The sequence below is a fragment of the Emys orbicularis genome, chromosome 10 (assembly GCF_028017835.1).
Source record: "Emys orbicularis isolate rEmyOrb1 chromosome 10, rEmyOrb1.hap1, whole genome shotgun sequence".
Lineage (NCBI taxonomy): Eukaryota > Metazoa > Chordata > Testudines > Emydidae > Emys > Emys orbicularis.
Window position 1 is genome coordinate 82,302,741 of NC_088692.1, and position 17,978 is coordinate 82,320,718.

The window sequence follows — 17,978 nt, forward strand, 5'->3', positions numbered from 1 at the left end:
GCACAATTGTCCTGTCCTGTTCAAAACCAGTTCAGGGATGACCACAGGTGCCTTGGCAGGTCAAAACCTTCTGGGCAGATGGTTTTTAACTCGTGGCTTGCGCTTGCATTGTGCAGAGGAAATATGCTAGAAACTGTCTTGGAAAAGCTCGGCTGCAGGTGTCATTGACTACGGTAGTCTGCCATGAGCTTCATATCATTCAAGATGTTGTCAATTTCTGAGAAGACCTGAGCTTGGTAACTGCAGCAGATATCGTCGGCAAAGATAAACTTGCGTGAGAGTGTTGCTGGCAAGTCATTGATGTACACGTTAAATAGTATTGGTGAAGGAACTGAACCTTGAGGAAGACCATTAATCTGACACTTCCAGGAACTGCAATGGTTGCCTACGTGTACTCTGAACCACCTGTTTTGGAGGAAGAGATCTACTACTTTGACCACCCAATGCGGGGCAACTCGTGAGAGTTTACACAGGAGGCCTCTGTGCCAAACCGTGTCATAAGCGGCAGTCAATTCCAGGAAGACTGCTCCTATCTTTAGATTTTGTTAAAAATGATTTTAGAGAAAGATGGTCAAGGCCAAGACTTGATCACAGGTGTTATGTCCTTTCCTGAATCCTGCCTGTTTAATCTCCAAGACATCAACCAGCTCTAGAGTGATTCCTTTGAGGATCAAACGCTCAAAACCCTTGAAACACTGTTTCACTTTGCAAAGGAAAGCCAACAAATAAATTTTTTGGGGGGGAGGGGGGGACACGAGTGGGGGTTGAAGAGAAAATACTACATGAAAATAGACACACCAGAAGTATCTGTTAGATTAATAAATAGTTTAGGGCAAGAATTCATTAACATTGATCTAGAGTTAGGTTAGATTGAAACTTTTTTCCATTAGAACTTAAAGCAAAAAATGTTTGCTGGGTTTTTAAGGGTCAAGCTAGTTTCTGCGTTTATTTGGTTAACACCGAGAAAAATATACAAGGAAAAGAACATCATGCAAAAACCTTTCTATGCTATATTAGGGAGCTGCGTGTATATTATGTGGAAAATTAATGTATTGTAATACAAACTTTCCAGCAGGTGGCAACCACTGCTTAGCTATCTCCTCGTTTCTTCTGTGGCTTGAGTGACACTTTCATATAGAAAATTGATTCAGTTATGGAGTTGCTGGTTGCTGCTTCATGGTTAAAGCTGAGTTGAGGTTTGCACTTTAATCAGGGATGTTCAACATCATTGTTACGTATGAGAAATATGCATATCTTGCCTATGTTATACAATTTTCGAATTGTGGAGAATATGTTAACTAAAAAGGGTATTTTAAGAAGGAATATTGTTTAAATTTAGATGAAGAATGAACATGAAAACTGCCAAACTCTGTAAGTGATTGTGCTGTCATACTGTGTGCTGTTAAATGTTCTTCATTAAAACTTATTTCCAGTTCTGCATGTCTAAACTCTGCATTCCATATAATTAAAACTAGAATTTTAAAATCAAAATGCAGTCACTGCATTTAAAGTAGATTTCCTAAGCAATAAAATCTTCTCAACCTTGAATAAGGGTTTTCAGTATGGCTTCCAGCATAACATATTCCATCCTCTCCTAAAATTCCTGCTAGTTGCCCTTTCCAAGAAAACCTAGGGACCTGTCTTGATTGATAAAAAGGACGTGTTTTTCAACCATGTTAGCTCAGTTGAGTTAGCTAAAGATGACGGAAAAACCCTATTATGCTTCAGGCTAACATGTTTCCCTACTAGGCTAAAATACACCCAATTAACACCGCTTCAAACACAATTCTGATGTCTGACTCGGCTCATTTGCACAACTCAAGCAATTCAAAACTGCCAATTTCTGGCCACACTGGCCAGCTGATGTTTTCCCTGTTATGGGAAGCTTTCAGATGGCATAAAACCATCGGTTAGCTCCCACACCAATTTCCCTTCCCTCTGGGGTATAGAGAATGTATTAGGGGAGGAAAAGGGACCACATGCAACCCAAGGGCAATAAACCACAGGTATGAGTTCAAGCAACTTCTAGTCAGACTAGCTCAGAATCAGAGAGTTGTTGCCATATCCCTCGCTACCTTTGCTCTCTTGCACTGAATGGAGCTCAGATGCAGGAGAAAATCTAACCTGCTGGGTCTTAAAATTATTAAAATAGCCGTATTGATCCCAGTGTGTTGGCTGCCATAATGTTTGTTTAAACTTAAAAAGACTATCCAGAAACAGGCATGCGCACCCAGGGGTGAGTCAGAATACAGGAAAGGACGTGCGTCTTGACATGCATAAAGAAATCTGATGGGTTTGATATTTTTGGTACAGCGGTGTTGAATAAACTGTAGAGGATGCAGGTCTCGTCCCGCTACTCAGCAGTATTACAAAGAAAATATATGTTGTTTAGGAGGTGGTCTGGCATGCTTCCTGCTTTTTACTACTGCTGTAAATCAGTGAACATTTTCTTTCCAGCGGCTGCTTAGGAAACCCCTCTATCTCATCTCCACCTCCTTAGCTTTAATTCCCTTTCAAAAGCTGAGTATTGATAATCCATTCTTCAAACCTTGGACGGCTGGATGCAATTTGCTCTAGATCCCATCAGTGTCACTTCTAGACTATGAAAGAATGGCACGAGGTGCTCCATTTTCCCATCCTCCCATCCCCATGGCTGAGTGTTGCTGATTTTGTTCTACTGAACACAGTTCTACTGAAACACACTTGTGATGTATCTTGTTGGCGTGGTTATTAAAATGAGTAGGACACATGTTCGTTTTTAAAATAATAGATCTCTAACTTTTTTCTTTTTCAGCCAGAAAACCTTGCACAGAAGCTTCCAAACCTTGTGGAATTGTGAGTGTTGGAGTTTTGACCAACTTTATTATGCTAATCAGTGTCAAATTATTAAAAAAAAAAGAAAAAAAAGAATGCTGTGTTTGTATACATTTTTCCTTTTCAGTATAATGTGGTTTTTCCTCCTGGGTAATAAAATGAGGTACTTTGACTACTAGCTACATTCAGGCCTATGCTGAAATTCCTTTCTGTGTCATAATTTCTTGTTCAGATTGTGTTATGAGGGAATGTTGATTTCCTCCACCCATGCGGTAAGAAAGGGGTGTGTACTGGTCTTCATACCAGGGCTGTGCACCTTGATCCAGCTGGGGGATTTGTTGTATTGTCCTTTTTCAATTAGGTATAGCCCATTTGGGTAGTAGATGTATAATACATTTTTTGAGCCCTACATTTGATGTAGTTCACCAAACAACCATCATGCAATAGAACTGAACTTTAAATATGCTTTCTCTCCTTACCTTCCATACTGCTTTATGACAGCTATGACCTGATCTTAATGGATGGTTTGGTAGTGCAATGTGTTTTTGAAGTAAATACTGTAAATTCAAACTTAAAGGAAGCATGGGGTGTTTGAACACTATAAGTTATCTGCCTGAGCTTGTCTTCTCAATTTGGCTGTTAAAACCGCACCTTTCTAGGACTCGTGTCCACAACATAGTTTAACTGTTTTGTAGGTCATTGCGGTCTCCAGCTTGCTGAAGAGACAATCTTGCCTCATCTTGCCCTATATTTTTGGTTCACATACACTGGAACAGTGAAACAACTTTCTTGTATTTGATATATTTAAGAGTGTTTGACATTTTGCCACAAGGCATCAAGAACTTTTAGTATTATCTGATAATGCCTTTAGAAGAGCAAGCCTAAAATTGCTTGGAGGAGGTTAATTTAAGAAGCAGCAAATAAGCAAAAGAAGTCTATTAATATATATTTACTTGATTTAGTTATCTCACGACCACCAAGCTTTGTTGTGCTACCATTATCCCATGTATTTGGTATGTAGGTAATTGCAATTGTTCTGCAGCTTCTATAGTTCAAGTAACACAATTTAAATTGTTAGCTGAGATAATAATTGCTTTGGGGCTAGAGCAGAAAATGAAGTAAAAAGAAACAATAAAATATACAGATTTTATTTTAAAAAGAATAATTTGCCAATAGGTTCATATTTAAAATGCTGATTTGTTACTGTAAATATACCTCCTTTACTTTAGAGCAGTGTTTCCTATACTCTTGAAAGCTGAGCTCCCCGTCAGGAAAATGAAATGGAATATATCCCCCTTGCAATATCACCATGTGTTTTTAAAGATCTACTCATCTTAGTGTAATTACTTTCCATGCTTCCCACCAGGGGTGCACCCCTCACACAGAGAAACTTTTTTTTGGTGTATAGCTTTGTAATGATACTTCTGCTTTCTTATGTGCTTTGAGCAGTGAAATACTTTCAGTGTCAACATTAATGATCATACTTACCATCCACTGAAATGAGTGGGAGAGTTCACACTTTGGAGCTATTGTTTCAGGCTGTCTTCAAACACAGGCAGACATCTCTGCATAAGTTACACATGGTTTCCATTGTGAAAGTATTCTTCACAACCCAAGCACGAAGGACATACTTTTAAAAAACAGAAAACTGAGACTCTACAGAACAATTGAAAAGTCTGTATCCTCACTTCACCAGTTAGATCTTCCCATCTTCCCAGAGGGACACAACCCTGCTTTTGGGAAACATTGTTTCACAGTATAATGGAAAAATTGCTTGTTCAAATCTTTTACACGCATGCTTAAATCATCAGAGTACTCATTATCTTTTGAGAATAGACAAGGTAACTCTATTTTCAGGTATTGATTGCTTGCCTACAAACTTTATATAGTCTTTCTGTTTTCAAGCAGAACTTTACAGTTTAAAAGATATGGATTAAGCTCTTCTCAAATTGTAGTAATTTTGGGTGTTCACCACCAGGGAGCCCTAAATGCACTTTAAAATAGCTACTGAAACTTGTCTGGACTTGTCACTGTATTTACTGGTTGAAAATTGCTTTTGTAAAATTTAATTTAGTACTTTACATTTAAAAAAAAAATCTCATTATCACGACAAGTAGATTCTGCTTGCTTGTGTAAGTGTACGTAGTGGATTTATTTGTTTGTTTTTTTCCTGTACACAGCAGGAGAGGACCTATGGCAGAATTTAGTGCAATCTGGTGACTCCTGATTTATTTTTTCTACCTGAATATTTTGTTGTTATGAAGAAATACAACAGCTTGAAATAAAACAGTTGCGAGTACAATGATCATGTGCATCACATTTGAGTATTGTAATAATCATCAGCTAAGACATTCTTGACCTTAATTTCTGTTCATGATTTAAATAGGTTATAAGTGAAACCTTAGAATATGTTAATTAGTGTTGTACAATTTACTGTCATGCTCAGAAAGAGAAATGTCTGTGAAGGTTTTTTTCTCTTCCAATTTCAGATTGAACATTTTGCCAACTGATTATCTAACCAAAGTCCTTGAGGGTAACAGGTGTTGTTGTTTGTTCTTTTCCCCCCAGGTACCTTCATTCAAATAACATAGTTGTTGTACCTGAAGGTAAGTGCCCTACTAGCTTCAAAATAAGTGGCAGAAACTATCAAATATTTTATTTTATTCAGTAAAAAAGGCCTGTTTTCCTTGTGTTCCCATGAAATTCTAAAGATATCCACAGAAATACACCTCTGTAGTCCTTAGAATGTTGATATCCTTGCTTGTACTATGTTAAACTATTTTATTAAACTTTCAGATGCATCTACATGTTGTTCGCTCTAGTTCCAATTACAGGAAGTGAAAAGACTAAATGGCACTTATCAATAAAACCAACTCTCCAGGATCATTTTATTCAGTAAAAAAGGCCTGTTTTCCTTGTGTTCCCATGAAATTCTAAAGATATCCACAGAAATACACCTCTGTAGTCCTTAGAATGTTGATATCCTTGCTTGTACTATGTTAAACTATTTTATTAAACTTTCAGATGCATCTACATGTTGTTCGCTCTAGTTCCAATTACAGGAAGTGAAAAGACTAAATGGCACTTATCAATAAAACCAACTCTCCAGGATCATTCCTGCTCGCTAAACCAATTATTACATAAAATACTTTCATTTTGCTTGGTCGTGATTGGTAGGTTTAAACCTAAAGCATCAATAATTGCATTGATCTCTCTATTCCTTTCATTTTATTGTGGCACAAACATGTCCTACCTTCAGAAAAGAAAACTTTAAATTCCCAGTCTGGGGTGAGTAAATCAGATAAAGGTGATGGCAAAGAAAAGTAAAAAGTAATTTCATGGGAGAAGAATCATGGTTGGAATAATATCAAAATCTATGGTCTCTTATGTGTGATTTATTTTTTTTCATATTTCTATACCCCCAATACTGCTTGTTATCAATAGAAGCGCTTACAAATACTTAACTCCCATGACATTCAGTTATGAGACCAATGGTTTTAATACCTCACAGTCTGCTCAGATATAGGAATTAGATATTGAGGCCTTCTATCATCTCATAGTCCTATTAAGGTTTTAACATTACTCCTGGGTCACATTCATTTTTTTTGTCTCTATTCTCTCACTAGCTATTGGCTCCTTGGTTAAACTGCAGTTTCTGGACCTAAGTGACAATGCTCTTGAAATTGTGTGCCCTGAGATCGGCCGCCTGAGGTCTTTACGTCATCTTCGATTGGCCAACAACCAACTGAAATACTTACCTGCAGGTGAGGGGTTCAGAGCAGTGACAAATGGATCTGGCCTAAAACTAAATTTGTGCATGTATTTACAATGTGCACTTCGATTCTGCGATTTGAAAAAAAGGCTGATGCAAGTAAATTTTAGAGCATAATGGGCAGGGGGACTGTTATCCTCAGTTTTATATAGTGCCAAACATACTCTGTGTTTAGCAAATAAAAAGTGGTAATTTTCCCAGTAGCATGCTATTTCTGATGGTGGACTTCGGATAGAAAAATGTCTGAAGGATTCTTTTTTCATATGGATCTTCTATGATATTCTTTGCTATTATATCAATAATATTTCAAGCTTCTTGAAGGAGACATAAAACGCTAACAACAAACTTCACATTGACAAAACAACCTTAATTCCTGTTTTACAGAATTTAAAGGATTCAGTTCTTCTCTTACTCTTATGTCGCAACTCTCCCATGTCTATGGTCCCTAAAGAGACACTACTCCTGTAGCTTTGCCTGTAGTTTATTTACCTCACTGTGGCAATAGATGACAAATTTTGGTCTAACTACTTGATTAAAAAAAGCAAGTATTCTCCAAAAGAAATCTGACACACCATTAGAAAAAGATTGACCCTTGGCGGTTTTTCAATGGCTTTATTTTGTTTCTTGCTATTCAAAGCATTTAAAAGTAACTTTCCCCAAAATGAAGCTGTTTTCTTGTCAGGTTGTTTTTTAAAACCTTGCTTTGTTTTTTACTGTGTTTTGATCTGTGCAGAAGATAGCGTCTAAGGTCAGCATTTCAAAAAATGCTTTACTTAATCTAACTGGATTAGCTTTTGGCTGGAATTTTAACTAAATTTTGAACATGTCCTTCATATGTTTGCAAAACACAAATTTTGCATTCTTTAGGAAGATGCTATAACTGTTTCTTAAAGCTTTGAGCACAGAAATTGAGCTGTCCTTTGCCTCTGTTTTTTCAGCTGTAATAAGGTAAGCTTTACAGACTAATGCAAAAAGTGGTGGTGATTAGAAATTATAAATGTACACAACTCTGTATGTAATGAAATTACACAAACCTGTAAACATTATGACACAAAGCAAGTAAAATTTTCATCAGCTTTCAGATAGATGCTTCTTTCTTTTGAGTTTGCATGAGTATGCTTGTGTTCCTTATAGATAACTTACCTTGTGGTGTCATACCATGAAAGAAAGATTTGTTCAAAGAAAAACTGACACATTTCCTGCAAAACTTCACACACAAACTTAAAAAGGTTCCAAAAAAGGAGACTTTGAAAAGGGTAATTTACATTACTGAAGGGTTGATTGTGTCTACCACGTTTGATTAGGAACTAGTGTTACTGTGTAGGCAAGCTGCATTTATTTCCTTGTGAATTATATGAAATTTTGGATGTTAAGCGTCCTTATTTTGTGCACTCAAAGCCTTGGGTGCATGAAAATTTCAGATGCACAGTAGCCTGTTTGTATGCCAGAGGATCCAGCAGCATTTAGGTGTTGTGGTGCTGATGTAGGGTCTATGTATATAAACAGCTTAATGCTACTCTTCCTAACCACTTCCTTTTCAAATTGTTCTCTGTATGGCTGAACGATATGCAGCTTGTGCATTATCAGTCTGAGCAAAATGAATCTTTCATTTCTGTGAAGTGTTAGCTCTGCTACTCTATTGTATTGAATGTTTCCTGCCCATAATGCTTCCTGGAGGGGGACTTCATAAGTACATTTGAATAGCTTTTGTCTTGTCATTACAAAAGATTGTGAACATTTTTATTCACAGAACTCTTCAAGGAGGATTAATTAATGAAATGTTGGATTTTTAAAACCTGGAGGAAATAAGTTAAGGATTCTAAGGGAGATTGACATCATGAAGTTTTGATAAATAGCTTGAAATGGTCTAGTCCAGGGGTCGGCAACGTTTGGCACGCGGCTCGCCAGGGTAAGCACCCTGGCGGGCCGGGCCAGTTTATTTACCTGCTGACGTGGCAGGTTCGGCCGATAGTGGCCCCCACTGGCCGCGGTTCGCTGTCCCGGGCCAATGGGGGCTGTGGAAAGCCGCGGCCAGCACATCCCTCACCCACGCTGCTTCCCGCCGCCCCCATTGGCCCGGGACAGCGAACTGCGGCCAGTGGGGGCCGCGATCGGCCGAACGTGCCGCGTCAGCAGGTAAATAAACTGGCCCGGCCCGCCAGGGTGCTTACCCTGGCGAGCCGCGTGCCAAACGTTGCCGACCCCTGGTCTAGTCTCTTTTAGTTACGTTGGGGTACAGGTACCATGTGAACTTCATAGTGAGCTGTTGTACAGTATGCATGCTGGAAAGCTAGCAGATTTAATAAAATGGATGAAACTGAGCTCTAACTTCATGGTAGTATAAAATGTTTTTCTTGTTTTAATATTTTTTGCCAACTACCTCTCTTTATCTGGATAGTACACTGCTGCTAGGCAAGGACAGCTGCTTCTTCCCTCCTTTTGGTAATCAGAGGGTGTTACAGAATAACCATCCAAATTACGTACTTGGTAGAACTGAAAAATCTGACTTAAAATACAGCTTGTTAGAAAAAACGAAATGGCTTGCAAGTGCATGAGACGGTAAATTGTTAGTCACCTATCAGCCCTGGTGCCCTTTTTTTTTTTTTAACTCCTGGCTTAGTCCCAAGTAAAGTGGATTTGCTTGCCATTTATACATATCACACAAGCACCACTGGTAGTAAAGACTATGACTGGAATAGCAGAAAGCATCGTAGGTCACAATGGAAGATCCAAATAAGTCAGCAAGCAGTGATCAGCCATTCTGTAACCGGACAGGCTAACCTATAGCATAATGTCTCTACATGAAAAAAAGCGTATTTAAGAACTTTTGGCCTGACCTTCCAAGTACTAAATGCCCTCAACACCTAATAAAGTTGTGAGCACCTAGTGGAATGGAGTCCTATGCTCAGTAATATTCTTCATGAACTTGATGATATTCAGACAGTTTTAATTGCGACTTCAAGACAGTGTGACTGTAATAACATGTGGGTGATCAAACATTTACAGGAATATTCCAGCACACTTAATGTTTTTGAGCTGAACTATGTCCTCTTCCTTGGTTGTAGCTGATTAGGAGGTGTAGCAAACATTAAGATTAATCCAAATCACAATAAACAGTTGGGTCAGTATCGTTTTTAAATACTGCTTTCACAGTGATGCCCTCATCAAACACTAGAAGTTAGCTTTAGATTTGTCTTACAAAACACAGAAATAGCTTTATTTAAAAAAAACTTTCAGGGAAAAGATGAGCTTTATGGGGGCATGGACTGTGTTCCTCGTATTTGGAAAGCATCTAGCCTATTTTGGCACTACCATAATATACATAATCTTCCTTTGATGCTTATTAAAGATGACAGTCAGTGTCATCCAGTGATAAGATGATTTGGTTTGGCCTCAAGGCACCTTGGTTAAATTCAGACTCAGCCATTACATCAGTGTGACCTCCTTTTATTCTTCTTTAAAATGTTTTAAAACCTTATTTACCCCACAAATGAAGTGGTAGGGCTGATGACAAAATATACCCAACATATAAATAACAAAAGTGCTCAGTTTTGAGGGGGGAGAGGGTGGGTGGGAAATTGTCCAGAATAAACATACAAACCTTCATAATATCTTGCAATAAAATTGGTTAGAAGGAAATTGTTTTATAAAAGCCTCTTCGAGTAAGTTTTTGAATGTGCTGTTAGGGTTAGTGACTAGATGGGCATCTGCACATGAAATGGCAGCCATCAGTATCTGGTTCCTACTTCCACCACAGCCATCTTTACAAAGGCAGCACTGCTTCAAAGAATCACTGATGATGATAAGCAATAAGAAATAAATGTATTGTGAGGCATAAGGTTTGCAAAGTTCTTGGAGCTCTTTTCTGATGAATGTTCAAATCATTTTATTTAATAAAGTGTAAATTATGAAGTTTTAAGGTTTAATAACCTGTCTTGCTTGGTATTTGTACACAATATTATTGAATATCAAGTAAATTTCTCTGATACTTACGATTAACTGTACCAGTTTATCTCCTAAATTCTTGAGGGTTGTGGGGGGGTAAAACTGACTCCCTAAATAGATTATCTCTTTTGATGGGCAGTGCTGATTCTTCATATAGCTAAGAAAATCATATCCTCTTGATGACGCTGCTTCTCGGCGGCATTTCGGCGGCGACGCTTCTTGACGTTGCTGCTTCTTGGCGGCATTTTGGCGCATGCTTCTTCACCGGCCAGTACGCGGGTGCACATAGATGCTCCGGCGGGCGCCATGGCGCCCGTGGGCACCACGTTGGGGACCACTCCTCTAAAGCAGTGGTTCCCAAACTTGTTCCGCCACTTGTGCAGGGAAAGCCCCTGGCGGGCCGGGCCGGTTTGTTTACTGGCCGCGTCCGCAGGTCCGGCCAATTGCGGCTCCCAGTGGCCGCGGTTCGCTGCTCCAGGCCAATGGGAGCTGCTGGAAGCGGCGGCCAGTACGTCCCTCGGGCCGTGCCGCTTCCAGCAGCTCCCATTGGCCTGGAGCAGCGAACCGCGGCCAGTGGGAGCCGTGATCGGCCGGACCTGCGGACGCGGCAGGTAAACAAACCGGCTCGGCCCGCCAGGGGCTTTCCCTGCACAAGTGGCGGAACAAGTTTGGGAACCACTGCTCTAAAGTAGCTTTGGAAGTGAGTTGGTACACTGATTTTTGCATACCCTAATGCTTGCTATTGTGCATAGCCGAACTTGTACTCTGTTTAGAGATTTCTTATTGTCATTTCAAAGTTTTGTTTTGCAAGTTCTAGTTCAGAATTGTTTCTCTTAGCTGTAGATTTTCCACTATTTGTGCCTGTTGCAATTATACTATAATTTGTCTGTGCAGATCTTCCAGTTCTAAACAGTTACTTAGTTTGTAATAAGGCTTAGCTTCAGTTTCTCATTCACAATTACGTACAGGATTCTTTAACGCTTTTTTTTTTTTAATTTTAAGCTTAATATCTACTGTTTATTAGTGGCCTTTTCCACATAAGAAGTATTGCATCATATCACTTGTTCCACGTGAATTCCTTTGTAAACTGTTGAATAGATATTTTGTCCAGACTTAAATTTAGGTCAAGGGTATTTTTGATGTGTGATCCATTGCTGTAGACAGGGCTACTGTTATGGTTCAGCTTGATTTCAAATCATAAGGTTTGGAGGATAAAGTGTTGTTTCCATTTTTAGGGGTTAAATTTCGGTTGCACTGAAATCAATGAATCCAGGTTTTGGCACTAGATGTCGTTAAAATGAGGGTGTGTTAATTGGCTCACTGTAGTTACAATTAAGGCTTCATGTATGACAAGACAGGTGTTTTTATTGCATGTTACTTGAGATACATGTTGCTTGTTAGATGCAAGTTGTAGCATCTTGCTCTGACTTAATTAAAAATAAGGTTATGTTTATTCAGCAAACGTTATAGTTAATTATAGATTTAGTAAATGAAAAGCTTAATGTTTTGCCAAGTTTTGAAGGAAAGTGAAGTAATTAAACAAAGAGTTGTGCATGGTTTATGCTCCCAACCCATGTTTTGGCAAAGTTCCCTCTCAATAAATGTGTGCATTGCTTTTTAAAAAACATTTAAGAACAAATTAGCAAATACTGTACCTTTGGTTGGAGCAAATCAAGTTTCCCTGGTCATATTTAGCTTTTCATACTTTGATTAACAATAAGAGTTGGGTCCTTAGTCAGGGGGAAAAGTATGTGGTCTGGTAATATAACTTTTTTTACCCAAATGAATGATACGGATAGCAGTTTCTTCATCTGATTCATAAAGAGAAATTGTGGCTTGACGATGGTTTAGCAACACATGATGTGGTTGAAGAAAGGTGCAGAACTCTTTGCAATAGTCAAATGCAGGTTTCGCAGATGCCCTTCCTTTTCTATATAAGGCAATATCATGTGGTTTCCATCTCAAATTGATATTTCTTTGCTGTCTTTAGAGACTTCTGCCTCTCGTGTCCCCTAGCTGCCATTTTACTTCCTCTCTGTTAAACCAAAAGGAAATGGTATTTATCTGCCTCTGGCATTTCTGAAGTACATACTGCCATAATATTTAACTGCCTTGGTACCATGTATTGGATCCAGGCTGGATTCTGAAATTCACCCATTGTTTTCCCCGCCCCCTTGATATTTTCAAGGCAAATTATTTTAGAAGTAAAATAAAGTCAATTTAAACATTAAAATATAATTATATAGATGTAAAACTTTTTCTTCTTCAAAGTACTTTACAAAGATGAATTGATTCTAAGACCATCTGTGTGAAGTCGATAAGGGAGTGTGTTAACCTCATTTTACAGCTGGAGAAGCAGAATTGAATGTAAGTGATTTGCTGTAGGCTACAGAGATGATCAGTGTTAGAGCCAGGATTAGAACTTGGGTGTTCCTGGCTCCCAGTCCCTCTGCTACGAATACACCTTTTTGAAGTTTATTGTATTAAATATTGGAAGAGATGTCTGTCTTCTCTGTATTGAAAGTGCAATGTGTATGTTCAGGTGCTTAACTGATGGTTTGTATGTAAAATATTTTTTTGCATGTCACCCTGATATATGCATATGCTAACTTTTCTGGAATAAAGTGTATAATTTGGTTTAAAAATGTGAAATGAGTAGTGGGAAGCCTCAGTATAGCAATAAGATGAATAAAATGTTTTCCAGCTGAAACTACTCACTTTTGCAGAAGGCTAAATAGGGGGGTGAAGATTAATTTCAAAACAACAATGTACAGATAACCATCTGAGGACCTCACCCCATATAAATAGACTCCTGTGGTAACAGATCAGAAGAGTTCACCCACCCCCCTTCCACCATTAAAAATATAAATCAAGGTGTAACTTTTGATCACCACTGTGCATTTATAAAATAATCCTAGGAATCCTAGGAACCACTTGATTACCACCAAGTCTGTTTTGCTTAGCAGTTTAAGTGAAGTTTTAAGACTGGAAAATTACATATTTGTCCCTTTTTTTCTCATTTTGTAAGTTGCCATATGTATAATATATGTATTTAGAATTCATACAGATGACATATTCTGAAATACTTCTCAGTATTTTTCTACTCAAGAAGTCTTGAATGCCCTACTTAGTATTTCTGAGCAGAGCTCAATATTAGGTATTTCAATAAATCTCCATGAAGGAGTAGTGCTTAAATAGCTTCTTTTCCTTTCCTCTTTGCAAAAGAAATAGTTTTTCACTGCTTAGAAGAGTATGACATGCCAACATTCTATTCTCATTCTAGAACTTGGAATTAAAATATACCATCTGCCTAATTTTTTGAATTAATTTTCAGTATCTTGATTTAGACTTGCAAGGAAGAATCTGTGTTATAAATCTTGAGGTTTTCTCCTTATTTTCACTATTCTTCAGTGCTGCTTCTTATTAGGTTAAATTACTTTGGTGCCTCTTATTAAAGATTAAATATCTTATAATGATCCTGGCTTTAAATGCAAGGCACAAACTGGACCCTTTTCTGTTTCAGAGTTGGCATAGACTTAGTCCACTCTGGTTTCCTAATTTAGTAACATATAAAAATATGCACGAGGGGGCAGGTTTGGTATGTCATCCAGGAGTGCGGTGTTTGTAAGTAACTGGACTTGTGGGCATTTGAGGAAAACATAGGTTAGGTTGCTCAAGCATTGCACTTTGCAAGTACATAACTATTTAAAGGAGCACTGTCCCCTAAATAAAGTCAGGCATAATTGTTTTTTTAACACAAAATATATTGTTTCTATTAAAGTAGATTAGCATTTAATTTTAGATTTGTGTTCTCCTCAGTTAACACAGTGTCTGTAAAATGCTTGTTCTGTTTACTAAGTTTAATTTCCAGCGAAACTATATTTACCGTATAAAACTGAAAGTCAACCCAACAGGGTTTGTTATACATTTTTTTCCCTGTAGGCTCTTTCCCGCAGAAATGGAACCTTCATTTGATATTTAAAGTTATCCATGAAATGTATATGAAGAGTTACTGACCATTCCACTAATTTCTATGAATGCAAGGAAAAGCTTAAATGGTTGTGGCACAGATTTTGGGCAATCAATTATATATACCTATTGCCTCCAAAGCTTTAGAATCTGGACTCAGTAGTGATTGTCAGGATGGCTGATATTTTCAAGGGGCCTCTCAAACACTACTTTGAAAAAACTCAAACAGCTGTGGTGCCACTTTGTTCACTTAGTTTTTGCTTCCATAAAAATTGGGGGGGGATACAGCTGAAATTTTTAGGACTCTGATATTAATGTCAGTGGGAGTTTGGCACCTGGTCTTTGTGTCTTTGAAAAATCTCTTATAATGCAAAAAGTTCACTAATCTAATTCAACCCATTATTTTGAAAACCTCATTCTTAAATGACTTTTCTCCAAGTAATTCCGCCTGAAAAGCGTAAGAATCACAGAGGAAAAAAATTAAGGTTGCTCTGTTTTGTTTTAACATTTTCCTCAAATGCTGAAATTTAGGAAGTAATCAATTAAGGTCAATAACCACACTTCTATTTTTCTAGCTACTCTAATATAATACTCATCCACACTTATATATAGCTGTTGTTATTTTACGATGCATTGTTAAAACCTAAGGTTTCATAAACTACAAGGCAGACTTGACTCCAAGATACGTACAAGAAGGACATATGTTAAAAGGATCCTATTTTAAAGAGATACTTTTGGTTTTGGGTTTGTTGGAAGAAAAAAGAACAACTTCTTACATGTCTCCTTGTATAAATTTATCTCTGACATCAAGCAGGAATGAGATTTGGCCACGTTTGGCACGCAGCTCGCCAGGGTAAGCACCCTAGCGGGCCGGGCCAGTTTTATTTACCCGCTGACGCGGCAGGTTCGGCCGATCGCGGCCCCTACTGGCCGCGGTTCGCCGTCCCGGGCCAATGGGGGCGGCGAGAAGCCGTGGCCAGCACGTCGCTCGCCAGCGCCGCTTCCCGCTGCCCCCATTGGCCCGGGACGGCGAACCGCAGCCAGTGGGGGCCGCGATCGGCCAAACCTGCCGCGTCAGCGGGTAAATAAAACTGGCCCGGCCCGCCTGGGTGCTTACCCTGGCAAGCCGCGTGCCGAACGTTGCCGACCCCTGCTCTAGATAAACATTTTAATTTAGAAAAAATATAGCTAAATCATTGCAGATTATATCCTAGTATTACTATTTTTGCTATCCGTGTACAGTGGCATTATGAACCTTTTGTTGTGCGCTAAGAAATACTGTATGACACTAACAAAGAGGTTTTCAAAAGCTCCTCAACAGGCAGGAAGTGGCACAGAACTGTGGAAAGAAAATAACCATAAAAAGCAGTAAGCAGACAGAGAATAGTGCACTTCTCTGTACACAGAGATGACTCATTTTGACACACTGTACAGATCAGAGTCTACACAGAAAGGCTTTAGTTTCAAGTTAAATTTCCAGGAATTTACTGGCACTTCTTTGTCTTCTTTGTCTTCACTTCCCTATCCATCATTTAAATTCACAATCTGTCAGAAGTGTTAGTAGTTTTATTAAGAGTTTAACTCAAACAAAATAATCCATGAGAAAAATAGATTACTGCAAAAATTCATACAGCTTCTCAGTATTAATTTATAAAATACTTGTCACGACTGTTGGGCTTTACACAAAAGCTCACTGGTACAAACTATTGCTTTCTGCTTTGTTTAGTTCTGTAAGACAAAATTCTTCCCATAGTAAGCATCCATCTGCCATTTTGCATTTCAAGTATAACTCCTTTTAAGAGATGGTTCTCCTTTTGGATTTCTTAAGATGGAAAAAAAAACTTAACACATAGTTAACATTTTTAACTATAATCTGGAAACCCAGGAAATTGAGTCAAAACTAAACTGAAATATGAAAATGCATTGTCACCTAAATAACCTTAACTCTGCCCCGTAAATGACATTAACCTCCAATCTTCCCTTCGCTGTTTCTATTGTACTTTCTTCATAAAATATTATTTTTGGATCAAGCACTTTGCTGAGAGCTTTAAGTAGTACACAGCCTAGGTATGCTGACGTGTTAAAACTGGAAAAACTGCTGCCCTTGTTCAGCATGTAGGTACTGTATCAAAAATGTGACTCACATTTTCATCTGTTTTATAACTGATTTCATAGATGTCTGTGATACTAAGTAATAGTACTTCATTCTAAACATTGCTCTTTTCATGTAAGTGCTATAATTTTAATGGTTTAGGCCTAGGAGTTTTGTGTATATATAGGTATACTTGTCCAGTATCTAATAATACTTATAAAACTGTTGACCAGAGAATCTTAATGAAGGCTGGGGAATGACCAACTTCAATATGGTGTTTTGTCTAATCAGGAATTTTTTAAATGATTTTTTTCATGGTCTTATTGTCATAAAGAAGGCCAGAGTTAGAACAATCATGGTACAGTTAGGTATACAGCCTGCTAGCTTTTGTGGTTGCTAATTAAATGAACCTCTCTGAAAAGGACAAATCTGAGTCTCTGTTTTTTCTTCTTCTTTGTCCTGTAAATATGTTTTACTTTATGTAGTCAATCATATCTTCTATAGACTACAATAAGTTTCATTGCTTCTTACGCCTGTTAATTGTGCAGAATCAAGATGAGCAGTGTGTGAACTGGAGTCTGCTCATTGTGCTTTATCAGCAGAATTTATTCCAAAATGTTGGTACATGAACAGTTAAATGCAGGTGTATAGGTCTACTGAGAAAAATGGAGTTTTACAGAATTTACTGAAGACAAAATGTGGCTATTAATTTTGGGGATGATGCACCAGGAGGAAAGAACCCAGCTTTACTTTCAGATCCCATGTTGAGTTTGCAGGGCTGGAAGTTTGAAAAATAAATGGCATTGTGTTCTGTTTACAAGTAAAAAGTTTTTTTCCACCAGAGCCAGTTTTCAGAGTAGATCTGCACTTCTGAATTGTGGGTGTCGATAACTAGATGATCATAATTGTTCCCCCTGTCCTTAAAATCTATTAATATACTGCATTTTCGTACTTTATAATATGTCTTAAGTTCAACCTTAACTCTCAATTGCCTGATCTTTCAGTATTAGTCTTTCTGATAACTGTTTTTTATAAAGATTTTTACCCTTAGTTACTAATAGATTATTTCCAGCTTAACAATGTTTTTCTTTGGTAATTGACTGAATTTTTTAAAAACCTTAGATTTAGGAATTTCTCAGTGATAAGTGGCCTAGTGGATGGAATTATAGATTCATAGATTCCAAGGCCAGAAGGAACCATTGTGATCATTTGGTCTGATCTCCTGTATAATACAGGCCATGGAACGTCCCCCCATATTCCTAGAGCATATCTTATTTCCAGTCTGAATTTGTCTAGATTCAATTTCCAGTCATTTGATCATGTTATAGTTTTTTCTGCTAGATTGAAGAGCTCATTATTAAATATTTGTTCACTGTGTAGATACTT

General features: G+C 38.0%; 1 protein-coding gene across 1 annotated transcript in view; it reads left to right on the forward strand.

The window, feature by feature from the left end:
• LRRC28 (leucine rich repeat containing 28) overlaps window positions 1-17,978 on the forward strand; it is a 74,892-nt gene that overhangs the window by 15,841 nt on the left and 41,073 nt on the right. Inside the window, exons 3-5 of the mRNA XM_065411660.1 lie at window positions 2,795-2,835; window positions 5,383-5,420; window positions 6,441-6,578. Of these exons, the coding sequence (XP_065267732.1) occupies window positions 2,795-2,835; window positions 5,383-5,420; window positions 6,441-6,578 (217 nt within the window). The remainder of the gene's footprint in view (window positions 1-2,794; window positions 2,836-5,382; window positions 5,421-6,440; window positions 6,579-17,978) is intronic.